At 54.5% G+C, this 19,241-nt stretch overlaps 1 protein-coding gene across 1 annotated transcript in view; it reads left to right on the top strand.

The window, feature by feature from the left end:
* The first annotated feature begins 3,169 nt into the window (after nucleotides 1-3,169).
* The window catches only part of FGF18 (fibroblast growth factor 18), a 75,325-nt gene continuing 59,253 nt past the window's right edge, over nucleotides 3,170-19,241 (top strand). Inside the window, exons 1-3 of the mRNA XM_087760085.1 lie at nucleotides 3,170-3,224; nucleotides 3,733-3,996; nucleotides 4,276-4,312. Of these exons, the coding sequence (XP_087616211.1) occupies nucleotides 3,965-3,996; nucleotides 4,276-4,312 (69 nt within the window). The 5' untranslated portion in view covers nucleotides 3,170-3,224; nucleotides 3,733-3,964. The remainder of the gene's footprint in view (nucleotides 3,225-3,732; nucleotides 3,997-4,275; nucleotides 4,313-19,241) is intronic.

The raw sequence follows: 19,241 nt of genomic DNA, 5'->3' as shown, positions 1-19,241 counted from the left end.
GGTTTGTGTTGGGAATCGGATCGAATAGCAGCCTTCAGCAGTGAAGCCAATAGGCATGGGCGCAGAGCTCTTAATATTATATACACACATACATATATTCATAACAACATGCAGCTAAGTGATATTTCTATTTTTCCATAGATACATGTGAGCTGCCTCATCTGTTTTCTGTGCTAAACTCTGTTCTTCAAGGCTGGTAGCCTGAGATTCACTTAATATTGGTATTATTCTCCAGGTAACTATTGGGATTCTAAAGATTAAAGGGCTTTGTCAGGCTACCGAGGCACAAAACATGGATCTAGTTTAAATGAAGAACTTGTGTGTGATTGCAAATGAAATCTTTTTGTAGTTGAAAAAAGAAAAATCCAGTGTGCTGTCTTGAGAACATCCCCCCAGGTGTTGCCCTGGCTGTTCTTGCTGTTTGAGGTGCCCAGGTGCCTTTTGCTCTGTGTGGATCCAGTCCCTTTGGCAGCCGAAGCCCCAGTCGGGATGCGGTGGCAGGAGGCAGCCGTACGGCACGGCCTGGGCCAGCATCGCCTGTGATGAGTTTTTCCGTGTGTAGCTTGCAGCTCTGCTGTAGCTGCTGTGATTTTCCCTGCTGTTGGGGGAACTGAGATTATAAATGTTAGCAGCAGCTTCACAAACTACTTTTCTAGCTGTGCCGTTTCCATCCGGATGCAGTGGCCCTGGGCTGGCTCAGGTGTTGGGCAATGCCATCAGTCGCTGTCTAAGGAGCCTTTTCTCAGAGGCAGGTGATAGGGCTGCCACGATGCAAAGCCCCGAAGCAGTGGGACGGGTGCTCGCAGCCGCTGTAGGGACTTCCATCCCTTCCCCAGTGCAGCGCCGATGGCGTTTCCACATCAGACTGGTCTTATGAAGGCACACAGTAGAAAAGCATGAACTTCCCTTTCGATACCGGTTGCATCACTGGGGTGTACAGATGTAAAACATCATCCTACTTAAAGACCCTGAGGTCCTCGAGGCCAGCCCACATGTCGGTAACGTAAAGCAGCTGATGCGCTCAGTGTTGAAGGCTCTGCTCGTGTGGGAGAGGGGGGCAGGTCGTGTGTGGGATGCTTTGGATTTGAAAACCTCACCCAGGAATCCTGCCTTCTGTATTGCGGTTGTTGAGTGTTTTCTCTTCTTGTGGAAGGAGGAAAACGTGATGCTTTCAGCTGGCACGAAATGTCACCCATATGAAAGGTCGAGCTTTGAGGCTTGGCAGAATGAAGCGAATGCCTAATGGTAACAGCACAGCAGCTTGGCACCATCACGGCAAGAATGGGGACCAAGTTGCAGTTTCCCATTTATCTGCATGGATCCTGCTGGATAACTCCAGCACGGATCCTCAAGGATAACTCGGGCTGGGAGGAGAGAAGGGTGACGTGGGCTGTTGGTGGAGCAGGAGAAACGTGGTGTCGGCTGAGGATGACATCTTGGCCTGGTGTGGTCTGCGGTGGCTGGCCATCTGCAGGAGACTCGGTGGCCTTTTCAGGAGCTCTGCTGGGCGGAGAGGCCATGCAGTCTTCCCACAGCCAACCTCTACCATCTTCCCCCTTGGCATGTGATTTACGGCAGATTGATTTTATAGTCTTATGTTTGTGCCTAAAGAAGATTTAAAGGGAAAAAAAATTACCTAAGGAGGCCCAAAGAAACCCATTGGGGCCCGACTCCTGCCCTGGGGCTGTTTCTGATACAGTTCAGGTTAATTCTCTGATTGCTCTGAGTTTCGGTGGTCGGAAAGCAGAGAAGGAGCAATCAAAGCTCGTGCTCGCAGATGACTACGAGCATCTGCGAGTGTCAGGGAGGAATTACCGCGGTCCGGCTTTGCAGAGCTGCCGTGTGCGTTGGCAGATACTGGGCTTAGCAGGGTGAAGGGCTGATGGACGTGGAAACGCTGGGCTTGGCCCCATGCCGTGGGGTGCCTTTCCCGTGGGTGACTGAGGAGCGCCCAAGGGCACAAGGTGCCGTAGGCCGGGTTCCTCCCCACCCGAACTGCTTTGAGGAAAAGAGACATTGGTGATGATTAGGAACGTATTGAGTATTTTCACATCTAAGCTAAATGCTCTCATCCTGCAAGTCCCCAAATTCTGTTTGTACCATTTCTGCGTGGGCACCTTGGTGAGCTCAACTTGCAGGGCTCGGGAAAGTGGCTCTGATGGCTTTGGCCATCCTTGGAAAGAGCTTTCAGCTGTGGCAAGGTGCCGTGGGACCGCTGTGACGGGGATGCATGGTGCCACTGATGGCGATGGCATCGCAAGGTGACAGTGGTTTGGATTTTTTTTTTTTGACTTGTGGATCCATAAGACCAGAAGCGCAAAGTCCATGAGATAGACACATGTGTATTAGTGCTGGGGGTTTTATAAGAACTTGCTTTGATCACTGTTTTCAAACTTCTTAACGTTTTCTGTGCCTCTTGGGCCTGAAAGTATGGGCTGAAAAACACTGTGATTTGGTGCCTGAAGGGTGCCCAGAGATGAACTCCGGGGATTAAAGATGCCGCTTGATTTGTGGCTGAGAACCCGGGGAGGGCGAGCGCTTCGGTCCCCACGGATGCGGGAGCAGCGGGGCCAAACGCTCTGCGCCGGTGTGCGCTGTTGTTTGAGTGGAGAATTTGGAAAGCTCAGAGCTATGAGCGATGGTTATGTTCTCACTTAATAAGGTGTTAACTGATGTTAGGCTCTCTTCGGAGAGTTAGGCTATGCGTGGAGGTTAACGGTTCCTGGCATTTTGGCTGCCATAAACGGGCTTTGAGAGACGGGGGAAGCGTTACCGCACGCTCTCAGCGTGTGAATTTTTTTCTTTACCTACGGAAAAATACGGAGGGGGAAGCCCGTTCGGTTTTGCCCCGGGCCGCAGGAGCCCTTCGGCGGGGCCGGGCCGTGCCGAGCCGGGCCGGGCCGGGCGGCGGGTGCGGAGCGGCGGAGCGGCCGCTGGAGGGCAGGCGAGCCGTGCCGAGCGGGCGGGCAGCGGCGGCCGCCGGCCGGGGAAGCGCCGGGCAAACCCCGACAACCTGACCCCGGTGTAAATATCCCGCCGTGGGAGCGGTGCCGGGCTCATGGACCCGGGCGGGCGCGGCGCTGCCCTGCCCGGGCGGCGGCGGGGCCGGGGGCCGGCGGGGGCGGGTGCCCCGGCCGGCGGGGGGCCGCGACGGGGCTGGCGGGGCCCCGCTGCCGCCCGCCCGGGGCTCGCCGGGGACGGGACGCGCTCCTGCCCGCTCGGAGGTAAGAGCGCAGCGGGCCGGGCCCCGCCGCCCCCCGCCTCGGCCGGGCGCGGTGCGGGCGCGGAGCGGGGCGGCAGCGGCCGGCTCCGTCGGGGGCTTCTCCCCGGGCGTTCCGGGCGAGCGGCGGCACTGCCCGCTCCGTCGGGCCGGGGAGGGCGCGGAGGGGCCCGGAGCGGCGCGGCCCCGCTCGCTTTTCCCCCTTTCGTTTTCCTGATTTCTGAAACCCAACCGCTCTCCCCGCCGCCCCTGCCCTCCCGGCCGGGCCGCGCAGGCGGTGCCCGCCCCGCGGGGGCTGCCCGGGCCGGTCCCGCCTCCCGCTCCGCGCCCCGCGCCCCGCCGTGCCGCCCGCCCGGAGCGGGGCGCGGAGCGGGGCGCGGAGCGGCGCTGCGCGGGCGCGGGGCCGCGGCGAGGCTTTATCCGCCCCGCGGGGCTGGCCCGGGGGGGCGGCGGGGGGGCACTTGCTGATGATCGGAAGTTACTGACAATAAGCACCTTCATCCCCCCCAAAGGCGGAGAGAGAGAGGGAGAGGAGGAGGAGGAGGAGAGACAGGGGGAGAGGAGAGCTGATGCCTAAGCGAGTCACTCGGAGGAGGCAAAGCGGGCGGTACCACAACTTCTCGGCGGCGCGGAGCGGCGCGGAGCGGAGCTCGCCGGCCGGATCGCTCCCATGTCAGGGCGGCGGTGGGGGACTGCACTCCGCTAGCGTGAAGCCACTGGCCTCCCCCCTCTCCTCGCCCAGCGATGTATTCACTGCTCTCAGCCTGCACTTGCCTGTAAGGATTATGGCATATTTTTTCGTATTTTTTTATGATTTTTTAAAAAAAAATTTAAATCGTTTTTATTTTTTTTTAAACTTTCATTTTGGAGGCTCCGGTTGCATTTTCCTTGCAATCAGGTGGTAATCGGGACCCGAGCCTTTTTATAAGCAGAGCATCGCTCTGCGCCCTTTAAAAAATCGCAAACAAAAACAAAGCAAAAAAAAAAAAAAATCAACTTTAACCATTTTACCGCATCATTTGATCTTTTGTTGCTTTTTTTTTTCTCCTCTCCAGATGTTTACATTTCCTGCTGCTGTGCTTTCAGGTACAGGTACGTGTCCTTTCTGTCCTCTTTCGCTTTTGGTTATAAAATAGAAACAAAGGCGGCGTGCTGACCTCGGAGTGCCAGGCAGTTTTGGCTAGGGCTTTCACTTTTTTCCCTCTAGTTTTTATAGCCGTATTAAACTGATTGGCGCGCCAGATGCTGGAGTGTCACCGGCCCTGGAAAGCGGCTGCCCCTCTCGCTAAGCTCCTTTTCCGTGCCCGCTTGTGCTGCGGCAGGGCCGGCACAGGCGCTGCGGGCCCTCGGCCGCCCGCTGCGGGCCGGGGCGCGGGTGCGCCGGTAGCCTGCCGTAGCGGGATCCTCTGGAGTGCATTAGCCTGGCTAATGATGTGAGAGGGAGTGCTGGACTCTCCTCCTTGCACAATGTTGATTGATGCACTTGCCTTGGAAGAGCAGGCGCTCTCCTGCTCTCGCCCTCCTTTCCCCCCCCCCCCCCTTTTTTTTTTTCCCCTCCTAGGGAACTTACTCCCAAAAACTGATACTTTGAAAAACACGAGTTTTCCTAGCCAGGAGAAGGAGGCTGTGTGCTCCCTCCCCATTATTCAGTAGAAAGCCGTCCAAGTCAGATCCTGCCTTTGATCCTGCCTCAGCAGGAATGAAGCCGTTGGAGGAACACCCTGAGCGGCGAGGCTCTGCAGCCCCGGCGCCCGCGGGACGGGGACGGCGGCCGGGGGTGCCGGGGCGGCCGCTGCCCCCCAACAGCCCCGGGGCCACGAACCTCCCTGGGATGGGGATTTTAGCTGGGCACCCCGGAGCAAACCCACCTGCGGGGCCGGGCAGAGCAGGTGCCCCTGGCCCGGTGGCTCCAGCCCACCGTCCCGCTGGGGCTGGGGGCACGCGTGCCACCCCCTCGGCCCTGCGCGGGGCTTTGGCCGGGATTGCACCTGCTCGCCCTCTCGCAGATACCCGGTGGCGGTGAGGGATGGTCCTGCATGAGCACGGCTGCAGCCTTGGAGGGGGCTCCGTCCCTACGGCCGAGCTCCAACCCAAACCAGCCCCATCCCCTGCTCCCCCACCCCTCAAAAAAATCCCCGGTCGCGTTTTTTTTTCTCATCCCCTCTGAAAACTGCAGCTCGAACCTAACACCGACAGAGCCTCCCCTCGGCGGAGCAGCCTCCTCGTCAGGAGAGGATCCACAGCTGTAAATTACCCTGCGGTTGGAAGGCGTTTGCTGTATTTCTCCAGTGCGTTTTTTTTTTTTCAAGCCCAAGGAATAACAGGCTGCGCAGGGCTCGCGGCGACGGCACCCTTTGCAGCGGGGAGACGTTTTTTTGCGCTTGTGCGGTAACTGAAGTTAATCAGCCCTCCAGCCCCCTCCCTCTCCCCCTCCCTTTGGTGCTTTTAGTGAATCAGAAAAAGTTTGGCTGGCTGCCTGGAAAGCACTTGCTAAAATCTGATCTCTTACTTCAGCAGCCTTAAAACTTGGGAAGTTATTGGCATTTATACAGTTGGAGCTTGCAGGCTTCCAAAGCAATAAAATAATAAAAAAAAAAAAAGCTTTGCGCTCTGGTGCTATTAGAACCATACTTGCTCCATTTCGTGCTGATTTTGCGGGATTCGAGGCGGGGATTCGCTGCGGATGGGCGCTGCGGAGGTGTCCCGGGCCGCGGCTGGAGGGGCGGTGGATCTCGCTGGCTGTTACACCGAGAGGCGAGCTCTTTCGGCGATTAGCGTTGGGAGCCAAAACATTAGATTAGTCATACTCAAGGGCCTTCGAGTGAGTGTTTACAGTATTAATGGTAGATGAAAAGATGTGAATGCTGTAAGTTTTTATTGCCCATTTTGTTACACTTTCTTTCTGGATTTATTCACGGGATTACATGTTTTGAGCCTGAATGGGAGCGAGGGATTATAGGATTTCTTTTATAATGATCAGTTTGGATAGGAGTTAGCCTTTGGTGAACTGGAGTAAATTAATGCATCACTTAGGTTTAATATTTATTTAGGCTAAAGGAAGTTGTTTAGTTTTGCTTAAAGGGCTCTGTGTTGTATTGGGGAGATTTAAGAGCGCCTGAAATGGATTATATTCTAAGGCCGCCTTTCGCCCTCCCGTTCAAGCCATGATCAGCGGGTCGTCCCACGTGCTAGTCTGAGAATTACGCTCCTCTGCTGATGACTGTTACCCTGTGGCTCTGCATGCAAAGGTAAAAATCCCTCCAGCATGCCTTGGGGCTGGGAGGTATTCTGGGGCAAAATGCCACGGCTCGGGTATTACGTATCTTCTGTTAGTTACTCGAGTACCAAGACTGCGGCGCATGACTGCAGCTGCCTGCAGTTTGGTGGTATGGTAGCTCAGCTGCTGACTAAAAGCTTTCTCGCAGACCCCGAGCCCGCCTCCGCAGCCGCCCGTAGGTGACCCCGGCGGGTGTAGCATCACCCGTGGGTGGGTTGCGGCAGCACCGGAGAGGCGTTCCCCAGCCCAGACCGTGGGGAGGTCGGAGGGACGGGAGTTTTCAGGAGCAGGATTTAGACTCCCGGACAGGTCAGCCTCCTCCAGGGCTTTGCTGTCGGGTGACATTTCCACCAAGGGACACTGGGGAATAGCGCGTGGTGGGTCGGAGGGGAGCGCTGCTGGAGCGCAGGCGATGGGCGCTGGTGCCTGCGCGCCGGCACGGCCATGAGAGCAGCCCCGTACCTTGCCGGGCTGCGAGGAGGACAGCTTGTTCTCCAGTCCCTTCCCCCGTGGCAGCAGTGTCCCCATCTTGTTTTCTTCTCTTGCATCTTGGGAACTTCCTCTGCTGCTTGAGGTTGCTGCAGTCCCAAAGGCAGCAGGGACACTGGATATCCTTGGGGATACTGGAGAGGTTAGTTTATTTATGCAGGTTGTTCTTAGGGATGCCTTTTCACCGCTGGTTACTCAGCTTTCCCTCTACCGCTTATCTTTAGCATCCTTCAGTTTAATTCTCCTGCTGCCTTTTCACACTTCCAGGAGCGATTTGTCTTCCATGTCCTTTTTCCCTCTGTATGTCCCGGAGCGGTTTCGGGTTTGGCTTTGGAGTCAGTCCCTGCTCTTCACGCTGGTGAGAAACCCCAGGATCGCCTTGCGTGGAGGGAGGGGATCTCCCATGCTGTGCCGGCTCTGACAGCCCCGGTGGCCCTTAGGACATCAGGGTTGGGGACATGGGACCTCAGGAGCTCAGAGGTCCCCCTTCGCTGGGGCAGCTGGGGGCTGGAGGCAGCTTCGGTGTAGGCTGAGCAGCAGGATGCAAGGTTTTGGGGGCTGCCTCTGGTTTGCAAGAGCTTCCAGCTCTTCTGCCCCTGGGCCACCTCCAATGCATCGTCAGCCGCAGTATGGGGCGATGCCGGCATGGGCTGCCCTGGCCACGCCACAGAGCGGAGGCTGATGCTGCCTCAGCCTCTTCCCTGCCCCGATAAACCTCGGTGTGTTCTTCTACACGAAGTGCATCTGTCTTAGATTATGAAGAGTTCCCTGATAGGGCCAAATCCTTTGCTTTTATGGCTCTTATAGGTTAAGATCCAGCTTTGGATTCTGATCCAGAAGCAAACAGGAGGTCAGAAGAGCGCGCGAGGCAGCACCAGGCTATTTTCGCATCTGCTGGTGTTGTGTAAGAGGAAGGCTGCCACGCGCCATGCCAATAGCAACTTCTGTTTCTCCTAAGCTCCTGTGCAGCGACAGACAGTTATTGTTTGGGGCTTTGTAAAGTGAGACACAGAGAAGTGTTGCTTCCACACGTTCAGTGAGCCAGATCCTGCGGTCTGGCGAAGCTGCGCGCAGCACATGTCGGAGGCGTGAGCCTGCTGAGCGGCTCCCTCCCCTCTCCCTGTCTGCTCCTCCGCAGCCATCCTCCCTGGCGGCGGTCGGACGCGAGTGCCACTGAACGGCACCGGGGACACTGTTGTGGACAAGCTGGAGCATGGTCCTTGTCACAGCCCGCACGGCTTGCCTTGCCACGGGGCTCCTGGCCGCCCCTTCTGCGGGCATGTAGTGGTGCTGGAGCCGAGGGTCCCTGCTTGCCCTGCCCTCACCCTCCTGGCGGCAGCGCTGGTGGCCGGCACTGAAGGCAGGGTGCTGGACCGCGCGGCCCCAGGGGATTATTCTCATGTCTACCCTCCCTGCGGATGGGCGCCCACCTGCCCTCATCCTCCTTGGCGGGCGCAAGTGTCTTATCTTGCGATGGCGGCCAAGGCTGTGTGTGCTGCCAGGGACAGAGGGCATCGCTGCATCGCTCTTGAAGCCCATGCTGTAGGATAGGGCAGGTGCTACTTCGATGCGGCATATCGCTCCGCTCCTCGTGGCAAAGCCCTGTGTGCTGAGACTTGGCGGGGTCCCGGTGCCCTGCGGCTCCCAGGCTGGGAGATCCTGTGCTTGCCATCTCCGCTCAGCCTGGACCGGGACTGCGAAGTCCTGGGCACAGCGTCCCTGTGCCAGCACCTGCCTCCTGCTCCGCAAGGGTGTCTGAGCCCCCTCAGGTGAAGGTCGTGCTGCTCCATGAAAGCGTCTGAAGGGAGTTCTGCTTCCCAGCCTTGTCTCGATGTGGTTCCTGCCGCGCTGCAGTACCCGCCTGAGCTGGCCACCTGTGCTGGTGCGGGGCTGCTAACGCACGGGTTGTAGAAGCGACGCTGTGAAGGACAAAATGTGGCAAAGGTGGTCTGGGAAAGGCTGGGAAGTGTTCTGTTGATTTTTCTGATGGCAGCCGACTCTTAATTATTAGGCAGTGAGAAGACAAGAGAAACTGCATAAGCAAAGCCTGATTGAATTAGAGGAGGAGGAGCTCCGTGATGTTGATGAAGTGCGTGACCCCATGATGGGCTGGAGTTGATGAGATGGTCCACGGCTCCGGGTCTGTGCTGCTGCTGGACTTGTGGCGGTGGATGCGGTGCTTGCTCGTGTGGCTTTGCTAGTCTGTGACCCGCAGAGGCAGGCTTTGGTTGCGTATTAAATCATTCGTTCCTGTTTAAAACCCCCTTGCTCTCCAGGAAACGACCGTGCTGCTTGCCACAAGGGATTTTTATTCCCCCCTGCTGACTCATTGCACCCGTCTATGAAGCGTCATGTCCTGAAGCTGCCCCTCGTGCCCTGTTTCTGCCTCCCGGTCTTTGGAGAGCTCAGGCTCGTGGAGGAAGAGGAGACACACTGGAGCAGTGGCCTGGGCTGGAGCGGGGAGGCCCGGCCTCGCTGAATGGCAGTGGCCTGGGGCTTGTGCTGATGCACGCTCTGGTTCTCCTGTGGGAGAAGCGAGACTGAGATTAGCATGGGGGGAGTGTGGATGTGGGTCTTGCTCCTACACAGATGGGGGTATGCAGCCCGTGCCCCCCACGGCAGCTGTCGGCTGCCTGCCCTGGGCACGTGCTGCCTTTGCTTCCCATGGTCCCCAGCCCTTCAATGTGCTGGGACAGGTCCTCTGCCAGAAGACCCCCTCAAACACATGTTTAACAGAAAGTTTTGCAAGACTAAGCTGGTTTCCACATTCCCATCCCAGTGAGGCGGAAGCAAACGTGAACTTCAGCATTTGGGGGCTTGGCATTTTCTGGGTGCGTTGTGGCCGTGGGCAGCAAAGCAGAGCTGCTGCTTGGGGGCTTCGATCCGCACACCTGCCTGTATTGCAGTTTGCCTTTTCAAAGCTCTAGAGATGCGCAAGATGCTTCAGAGAAACAAGAGAAGGACTCGGGTGTTGTTGAGGAGAGCACGTAGAAGGGTATAGTAGGTGCGGGGTTCAGATTTCCCCTGTTGGAGACAGCTGGACGCATCGTGGTTGTTATATTTAATTTCTATTTTGCTTTCCTTGTTGCACCTGGTGTGTCCAAGACTGGACGGAGGAGAGCGATGCTGGGTTTGGAGCAGGGCTGGGTTTCACAGGAGGGATGCCCGCTCAAACCCCGCTTGTTTTCTGCTTGTAGAGCAGCTTGGCCGTGGCATACCGAGGCAGGAAAGAAAAGAGCAGAACGGGCAAAGGGTGACGCTTCCCAAGCCCTGCGGGTGCATTTGGGACGTGGTGGTGCAGCCGGTGGCGGGTCCTGTGGCGAGGGGGAGGTGGAGGTGACCGCCGAGGGCTTCTGGGGGCTCAGGTAGGATGAACAGCACTGGGGGACTCAGGTGGCCACTCAGAATATTTGATTTTGCTGTAAGCTGATAGTGTCAAGCTGGTCAGCTGGACGAGTGGATATCTCCCTCCGCTGCGGGAGTCTGAGCTCAAGAGAAAGACTCCCCTGGGGCTGAAAATAATCTTTTTGGATCTATAAAGCTACTTCCCAGATCCTTGGGAGTGTTTTTATGGGTCTCTGCCTTTCCTGAGGAGCTGGGAAAACCCCTGTTGCGCTCTCTTCTCTCCTCCCTCCACCCTTGCTGAGCAATAGCTGCTTTCGCTTTGATTTTCTCCAGATACGGACACTTTAGATATCAGTTGTGATAAGAGCAGGTGAAAAATGTGTTCAGGGAACAGCATGATTTGAAAAGGGAAAAAAAAGGAGTGGCTGCTGTTGGTGCCTGGGCAGGGGTATGTGAGGATGGACACCTGCTCCAGGGCCTTTGCCTAGGGTCTCTGCAAACTACTCGGGCCCTGGGAAGGCTGGGGTAGGTCACGCCATGCGTGCTGGGGGGGACGGAAGCCTTGGGCACCGCGGGGCCCCTAAACACCCTCCTGCCTGGGAGCCCAGCGCACAGCCCCGAGGGGGCTGGCAGGCAGGAGCCCCCAGGATGCTTCGGGGAGAGATGCTCTGCTGCAAAGCGTGACCTTCACTTGCTCTGCTGCTGAGACCAGGGGGGCTTCCACGTGGGAATCTGCAGCCCCAACAGGTCCCAACTTTATTTTTTTGCTTTCTTTCCTTGGCTTTTTGTGTTTTGATCACCCGCTGTGCCATAACAGCAGGTACAACCAGAAATTCTGCAGAGCTGTGCGTTACGCTGCCTACCTGGTATGTCGCTACTGTGTCCTGGTACCTCTCCAGATGTCCATGGAGGATTAGGCATCCAGCGAAGCAGCTGGAGGGAAAGTAAGAAAAAAAAAAAAAAAAAAGAAAAGACTGTCTGGCTCTGCCAAAGTATTTTCCTATTGGCATTCAGCAGCCTCGCCATAGCATGAAGAGAAAGAAAGGGGAACAGAGGGAGGAAGGAGGAGGCTTAGCCTGTCATGGTCTGCGTGTTTCCCTTTGTGCGAGCTCCTTGCCGCACCGGGGGCTGCGGTGGGTGGGAGCCGACGTGCCAATCTTCCCTGCTTGGCCAGGGACAGGCTGCGGGGTTCGTGCCCCCAGCGCCGGGCTCGCCGGCTTGCTTCAACATGGGGCTGGGCTCCCCGGGCAGCACTTCGACACCTCCCTGCCTGTTTTGCCCACACAAACAGCTGGATTTCAAGCTAAACCACAGGGCAGTGTTTTCCACGTAGCGACAGCACATCCTCCCCTGGCACAGCACCGTGCTCTTTGCCAAACTCCACTTACACCCTGCTCGCTGCACGCATTTGCTTTTTCATGAGGTTATCTGCTTTATTGTGCTGCAGCCGGCGGAAAAGGGGTTGTGCTGCCGGGAAATCCAAAACGCCTTTAACGTACTGACCTTAGAGTGCAATAACAGTGTCTAACAGCATCCTCCTGCGTATAGCTCCTGTCTCAGCGTGGTGCTGCTCCTGCTTCATGGCTGTAGCTGAGTGCGTGCCTGTCGAGCCCGCTGGCGATGCCGACTGAGGTGAACTTTGCTTTGGAGGCAAGCTGGGAGGAAAGGGAGAAGAGCTGAGGCTGCGGTGTTGGGTAATCACAGCCCCTGCCTCGGGGGGCAGTTGAAACGGGATAAAAAAGCGGGGAACAGTCCGGCAGGTCCTGCTCACCGCCATATGGGCGGTAACGACGGGAGACGAGGCAGAGCCCGGCCCTCGGGCTCACCCCGCGCCCAGACGGAAGGTGAGGCAGTGCTTTCTGGGGTTCACTGGGGCAGCCTGGGGGTGCCGGCGCTTGCCCCGGGTGGAGGCAGAGCCCCAGGCGGTGGCCAGGCCGAGGGGCCAGATCCTGCAGACAACGGGGGGACGGCACTGAGGGGAAGCAGCGTGGCGAGGGGCCAGGTGTGCCCTCTGAGTCCTCTGCTAATGTTTTATACTCCAAATCACGTTGAGATTGATGAATGCTAAACCTTGGTGAAGGTCCCAGGGAACTGCATATTGCATGGATACAAATACCAGAATGCAGCAATTAATGAATAACGGATTGCTCTTCCGACAAGGTATTTCCAGCACTCCTTATTCCTCCCAGCTCCTTTTTCTCCTGCTGTGTATTTCAAATCCCTTTCTTTCCTGCTAATATACTATCTTTGGCATCATTTTTAAGGACAGCTTGTTAAAAAGCTGTTGTATCTTTTGGAATACCCCAGGCTACTCTTCTGCAGAAATCTGGAATTAACAGGAAAATGCAAGGAGCAGTGGCGAGCTTGGTAAATAACTGGGCTTGCAGCACGCGTGCTGGGTGACCGTGGGCACGGCTGGCGGGATGTGAAGCCCTGGGAATATAAATTAGAAAATAGGATGAAGGACAATATTGATAGAAGGGCATTTTGCTGCTTCTTTATTGCTATTAATGCATTTGAAGAGGGGGATGGTCTGGGGACCCCAGTCCCACCCGCGGGTGAGGGAACCCGTGCGATCGCAGCAATGCTGTGGGTTCCCTCAACCGCAGGTGGGACTGGGGTCACCTCCTTCCCTGCAAACCCCGGGCAATCTGCTTACCGTGCCGCTCCTTGGGCTTCTCCTGTCGAATTGTCAGCTATGAACCTGAACGGATACTCACGTTTATTTTCCCAAGTTGGATTCAAACCGTAGGCAGAATTTGACTCAGTTATACAAACCAATGAGTGGGGTGCGTGCTTCCGTCCATGATTTCCAACTATAAAATGAAAGCTGCCAGGCCTTCAGGTTACAATCCTGTATGAGTAGCATCAGTCCCTCAATGTGAGGCTGTACTGTAAGATTGCACGGTGCAGTGCGGTATTGATTATCTGTAAAATAAATTATGATGTATGTAGTGCAGGTTTCTGACCCCGTGGTCACGACCTTGCGGTGATTGGGGAGACTTCCGACCAGCTGAGATCAGAATAGCAAACAGCCCCCTGGCAATCAATAGAGAAACCAGCAGGTCTGGTCGTTGGGGCCTTTTACAGGAATGATGTTTGATGCTGTGTACGCACGGCATTTTTATCCTGGGGAACAGGCAGTTCTTCTACAAACTTCACCTAAAATTAGATGTGAAACTCCGTGTTGGGCGTTCTGCTGTGCGACAAGCCAGCCCAACGACCGGGCAATCAGGGACGGAAAACTTTGCAGTGCAAAAGGGAACGTGTGCGTTCCTGCGTCGGGGTTTTCCATGATCAGCAAAGCTGGTACCTCTCAGGTTGGAAGGGAGGAGCGAGGGCTGCTCTGCCCAGCTGTGCTGGCCAGACCAGCCGTGGTCTGCGGGACAGGCATGGAGGGTCCACCCTGGTTATATTGTGTATTTATATTGTGAGTTTGAAGCAGTATTATCTCAGCCCCTGGGAGAGACCTCTTCTGACCTGCAAGCCAAACTGACCCATTTGTGGCAAAACTGATACTTAGATTTCAGGGCTGAATTTTTAGAGATGTGCAGACGCCTGCAGATGTGGACGCGGTGAATGAGGTGCCTGCTCCAGTGCTTTGCTGGGGTTGCCCCCCTAACCTGCGTAGGGGCAGCCGAGCCACCAAAGCACTGGCAAGGTGGGGGACGGGACCCGGCTGCCCCCGAGGCACCCCACGAGCATCATCCTCGCTCCTGACCCCGCTGGCGTGAGCGTCGCGGCAGTGCCTCCAGCTCCTGGGTCAGCCGGGCTGCCTTCGCTGGTTTGGAGAGGGAGCAAATAAATGGGAACAGTCTGCCAGAGGGGCCGAGGGCTTGCTTTTGTGCTGTTTATGTTGAAAGAGCAGGTGATATGAATTTAATTGCTGTTTCAATTTAGCAAACAAGAAGATGGAATTTATTTGCGCAGTTTTCATTTCTTTCTGGGAGCCTGATTTCCCCAGTGTGCACCATCACCGTGCGTGCCAAGAAGCTGAACAACCCCAGGTTAAGTCGTGGGGTTTCACTTCTAAAGAAAATCTGTGCTAACTCTGACACATGGCCAGCAAGGCTGAGCTCACAAAGCTGCTCGTTAGCCGGGCGGTGGGCCCGGGGAGGTGGGGAGCTATAGGCATTCCCAGACCAAATGGGAGCTATAGGCATTCCCAGACCAAACGGGGAACTGGTCGTACTGTTCCGTTGGCACCGTTTGTGTGCCGGGTGCCCGCGGGGCTGTAGCCCGCTCCTGCAGGTCCCCTTGCGGAAGGATGCTCGGAGAGCAGTGGGACGGGGATGTCTGGACCGAGGCACGGTGCTTTACGGCATCCCGATGGTTCAAAGAAACAGCTGTTGGGGAATCTCCAGCTTCATGTCATAAGGTCTCCTTTCTGTGTTTGCCCACGGCTGGCCTGAATTTCCCCCCAGCAGCATTTTTTCCCGCTGCTGGTGGCTGGTGATGGATGCAGCAAGGCGTGTTGGGCTCTCCTTGGTACCTGCAAGCCGTGCAGGGATGCAGCAGCCCAAACCTTGGAAGGTGCCTTAGTGATTGTAACGCCTCTTTTTCTTTTTTCCCCTGTTTTAAAATGTTTTAAAAAGGATTTATTTTCCAAAACTGTTGAGAATTGTTCCCTGAAAATGGGAAACCTGCAATCTAAATGAATTAAGACCAAATGAAACTTTTCCTTAACTCAACAAAGCAGAAAGATAAGAAATCCTATTTGTCCGGCATTTGCAGTGTAAAGATTTCCATGCAGGAGCACAGCTAATAGAGATCAGTACAAATCTTCTATTAGAAAACAAACCGTGCTTTTCATTTTTGGCCCTAGGCTCACATGTTTGTTATATCTGATCCTGAAGGCAGATTGACAGTTTGGTTTGGATTAAATTCAACACATGGTTTATGCCATGCTTTTGATAAGGCTCAATATTAATCTGATTCTTTTTTTTTGTGCAGTCTTCAGTACATGAGCAGCAGAATTGTCCATTCCTAGGAATATTTTCGCAGTGAAACCATTGAGGAATTTATTTCTGGAGGGAAGATGAAATTACTGATTTTAAAAACTCTCAAGATCCCAAGTAAAGTTGAAATCCATTAACAGCAGGCAGTAAGCTTGACGTGACCTGGGCAGGTCTCGAGCTATTTTATTAACTGATATAAAGTGCATTCTCTTTAAATATCTTCAGAAAGGCAGCAGAGGAGGAGACTGGCTCACGCAGAGGGACCAGAGCAGGTTCCTGTGCCTTTACCACCAGCATCAGCTCACAGTTCTGGTTAGCTGGGAATGAAGGTCGGCACCGTTTGCACCTGTATGTGGTTGTGAGCTTGCGTTCCTTCGTAGGAATAATGGGCATTGCCACTGTCCGCTGGTTCCCCGAACAACCTCCTGCGGTATGTCCCAAAGATGGGCTTTTAGGTACACTGGCCCATTAGGTACAAATAATTATTTATTTGTGTAGTATATATTTATTCTGTTTATAAATGGGCTTCACTTTCCAAAGCTGGTGTCTTTTGTCATTGCTCTGTTCCCTAGAAAGACAGTGAGGAAAAAAGGTAGAAGAATTGGGAATGGGGAGGACCGAAGGAGAAGAGGCAAAGGAGAAATTGTTTGTCGCCTTTGAACTCCGTGGCTCAGCAATCGTATGCCTGGAAACCCACCTGCAAAGCTTTGTGTCTGTCCTCGCTGTAGGATGCAGCAATCTGTTGTGGCTAATTTTGGGGCCACTCCACCTCCGATGCAAGTGTGGCAACTTGCAAACGTGGTTATGTTGTCAGGGGTGAAGTTGGTCCTAAAGCTTTTCTTCGGTGCTTGCAGATAACCAGTGCTGGCAGGACCTGTCGGTTGGTTGTATGGTGCTGGAACCGGGCACCGGAAAAGCACTGACTTGACAGTAATGCTGAAAGCAACTGAGATCCCTATCCCAACTATATATTAACTTCCTAAAAAATGAAATTAATGGAGCTGGAGATGAACATGGCCTGGGTCTGCATTCATTTGAAGCTGCCTCCAGCAGCGAGGTGCTTAGGTGAGCTCTCCTCTGAGTGATGGAGCTGCTGGGGCACGTGTCTCGGGGTGAAGTCCTTGTTTCTCAGCAAGACGGTGCGAGTTCCCTGTATCCATCCGTGTTGGGTGAGCCGGAGATCTCCAGCCTCAAACGGAAAATGTGTGTTTGCACAATTAGCGTGGCCCCTTCCTTCCCTGGGAGCAGAATGGTTTATTGATTTCTTTGGCCCGCTCGCCCCCACCTATTCAGCAATAATGACCCTTCCACCCCAACTCTAAATCATCCCAGCCTGCCTCGCCCGTAAGCCCTCTAATCTTTTTGGGTTGTTGTTGGTATTTATGCTCGTGGAGGTTTATGATCTGTCGGCGCTGGCTGCTGAAATGCTTTATTTATCCATACGCTGGGCCACACAGGGAGCGTCCTTATTCTGGTATCATGTTCAGGATGCTGTAGTTAAGGTTTGTGTCAGCACTTCCATGCACAAACCTTGTTATTCAGGGGTTTTGCAACTCCGTGGAAAAGAAAACCAGCAACCTGGCACGGCAAGGGGAGGCTCAGAGGCACACATGAAAGCACAACAACCCACTGCCCATTTAGGGATTATTAGATGGGCGACTTCTTTCCTCGAGGAAAATAGCCAAAAACATCCTCCTCCTTTGGTTCGATTTTGTAAAAAGAAAACCCTCTTTTGTGTGCTTGTATTGGTGTCGGATGGGGAAAACACACTGAGTTAGGACACAGGCTGGAATCCTCTCTGGATACTTAAAAAATAAACATCCAGCTGATGCGGAACAAAACTGCCTTCTCTTCCGAACAACTCGTGTGCTGCCGAGGGTGGAGGGTTTGGGGAAGGCAGCGGCTGCTCCCTGCCGCCTCGCGCCGCCCGGCCCTGTGGCCGCCCGGCCGGCAGGCTCGGCACCGCAGCCCTCCGAACAGTAGGCGACGGGGTATATAAATGTGATTTATTGCCCTGTTAGCGCAGGAGCTTGTGGGCTTATAAATTACTGGGAGATTTCTCGATAATAGAGGGAGTGTGGTATAAACAGGAGAGATAATAGGGCTTGAGATTGTATTTCAAAGAACTTTTGGGGAAGGAGAAGTTTCGTGGCTGTCGGCAGGTATGGGGTGATGGCTGGCTGTGGTGGAGGAAGAGCCTTTACAGACCAACCCAGCTGGGATTTTTTTTTATTGCTTCCTCTTAATGGCTGATGGCTTTTGTGGGTGCTCCATGGAGCAGCCTGGAGCAGAGTTGATATTTCAGAGTGAAAACCGCTCGCGGAACGTGTTAGCCCAAGACAGCAGGCTGGGGTTTGCATCGGGGGTGACTTGTTTAAGCAGAACTGATCAGCCACGTGTGCCTGCAAGCAGGAGCAGGCAGCGATGAAGTACCCTCCGCCTTCCTCAGAAAGGGGACACTGTGGCAGCAGGGTTTTTATAAAGGGAAACGGGGAGCGCCAAATAGATGCTCGGCCCTTTTGTTAGCAGGTACCGAGCTGGCGTGACTGGCAACCCTAAGTTACGGCCCCAAAGCCATTTTTCTCATTTCCAGGGTGGTGCCGGCAGGTCCTGCAGCACGTCACCACGTGTAGCCGAGGGGATGCTGCCGCCGCGCACAGCAGCATGCAGCAGGCTGAAAGCAGCAGTGATGGTACAGAAGCATCGTTTTGGGGAGCGCATTAGTGAATTGGGAGGTGCAGGAATACATCTCCTCAAACATGCCTTCGGGCTGGGTCCGGGGGATGTCCAGCTTCGGCGCTTAGCTCCCTCTCAGTCCTCAGTTTGGGGGGAAAGGGTTGGCAGCTTCTCTGCGGGCTTGCGAAACGCTGGGCTTGACAAGGAGCATCTTGGGTGCTGACACTGAAAGAGGTGGTTCCCATCTCTTCTGTTGTCCCTTGAAGCTTTGGAGCTGGCCATGCGTTTTGTTCACTGACCATGAACTGCTAAGCCATTTTTTAACACCTTGGTCTTACGTTGGGGATGTTTTCTGTGTGAAATCGTGCTTTGCTGGTTGCTCCTGGAAACTCTGCAGCGTGGTACTGTGCAGCATCTCAGACCGTGGTTTCAGGTAGGGCCACTCTGGAGAAATGATAGAAAACGGAAAAGGTTGTTGTTAATGATGACTTTAATTGAGTTTTGCTAAATAAAAGTGGGTCTTTGCAGGTAAGTTGATTTGAAGAGATTTATTCGAAGTAAGTAGCACATTTTCAAATGGAAGTTGGTTCTGTCCACCTCCCTACATCAACAGGGCTCCCGTGGTGATGTATTTGGGGTTCAGAGGACATCCAGAGAGCTCCATCGTGCCTTACAGTTCATGAAATAGGTTTTGCAAGGCAAGCAAAGCATAAAGCAAGATCAAAAAAAAATATCTCCCTTGCAGAGATGAAGGAAATTTTGCATCTTATTTTTCAAATAAGCGAATTACTGATCAAAATCATCTCTGGAAAGTCCTGTTCCAGAAATAGCTTGCAAGACTTTTGTAAATAAAGGTGTTTCTCACGTACATGGGAAGAGAACTGTGCAGGGACAACTCTAATATTGCAGGTGCTTGGTCATGGTAACTTGGGGAGAGGAGAAGGAAACTTGTCAGCAATGTGTTGGCAAAGTGTGCAACTGAAATGGGGAAAAACTGTTTGAAGGACAAAGGGGTGCTCATCTCCATGGCTGTGATTTCACAAACTGCCATTTATTTTTAGTAATTTGCTGCCCTACTCCACTTTTCACCCTGACTGCTCTTTCTCAACACTTGTTACCCCGGGACCTTGCCTTTAACAAGTCCCAGGGGGTTCAGAGAGCTCCAGTGGCTTGTTCCTGGGAGCTGGTCTTGACTGTGCTGTGCTGTTGTCCCAGTTCCCTGCTCTCTCCTGTTCAGGAGCCTCCAACGTCATTTCCAAACCTACGCCTTCCTCGT

This window comes from Nipponia nippon, unplaced genomic scaffold, assembly GCF_047370975.1.
Source record: "Nipponia nippon isolate SJK-2023a ecotype South Korea unplaced genomic scaffold, ASM4737097v1 scaffold_21, whole genome shotgun sequence".
NCBI lineage: Eukaryota > Metazoa > Chordata > Aves > Pelecaniformes > Threskiornithidae > Nipponia > Nipponia nippon.
This window is presented reverse-complemented; position numbering and strand designations above follow the sequence as displayed.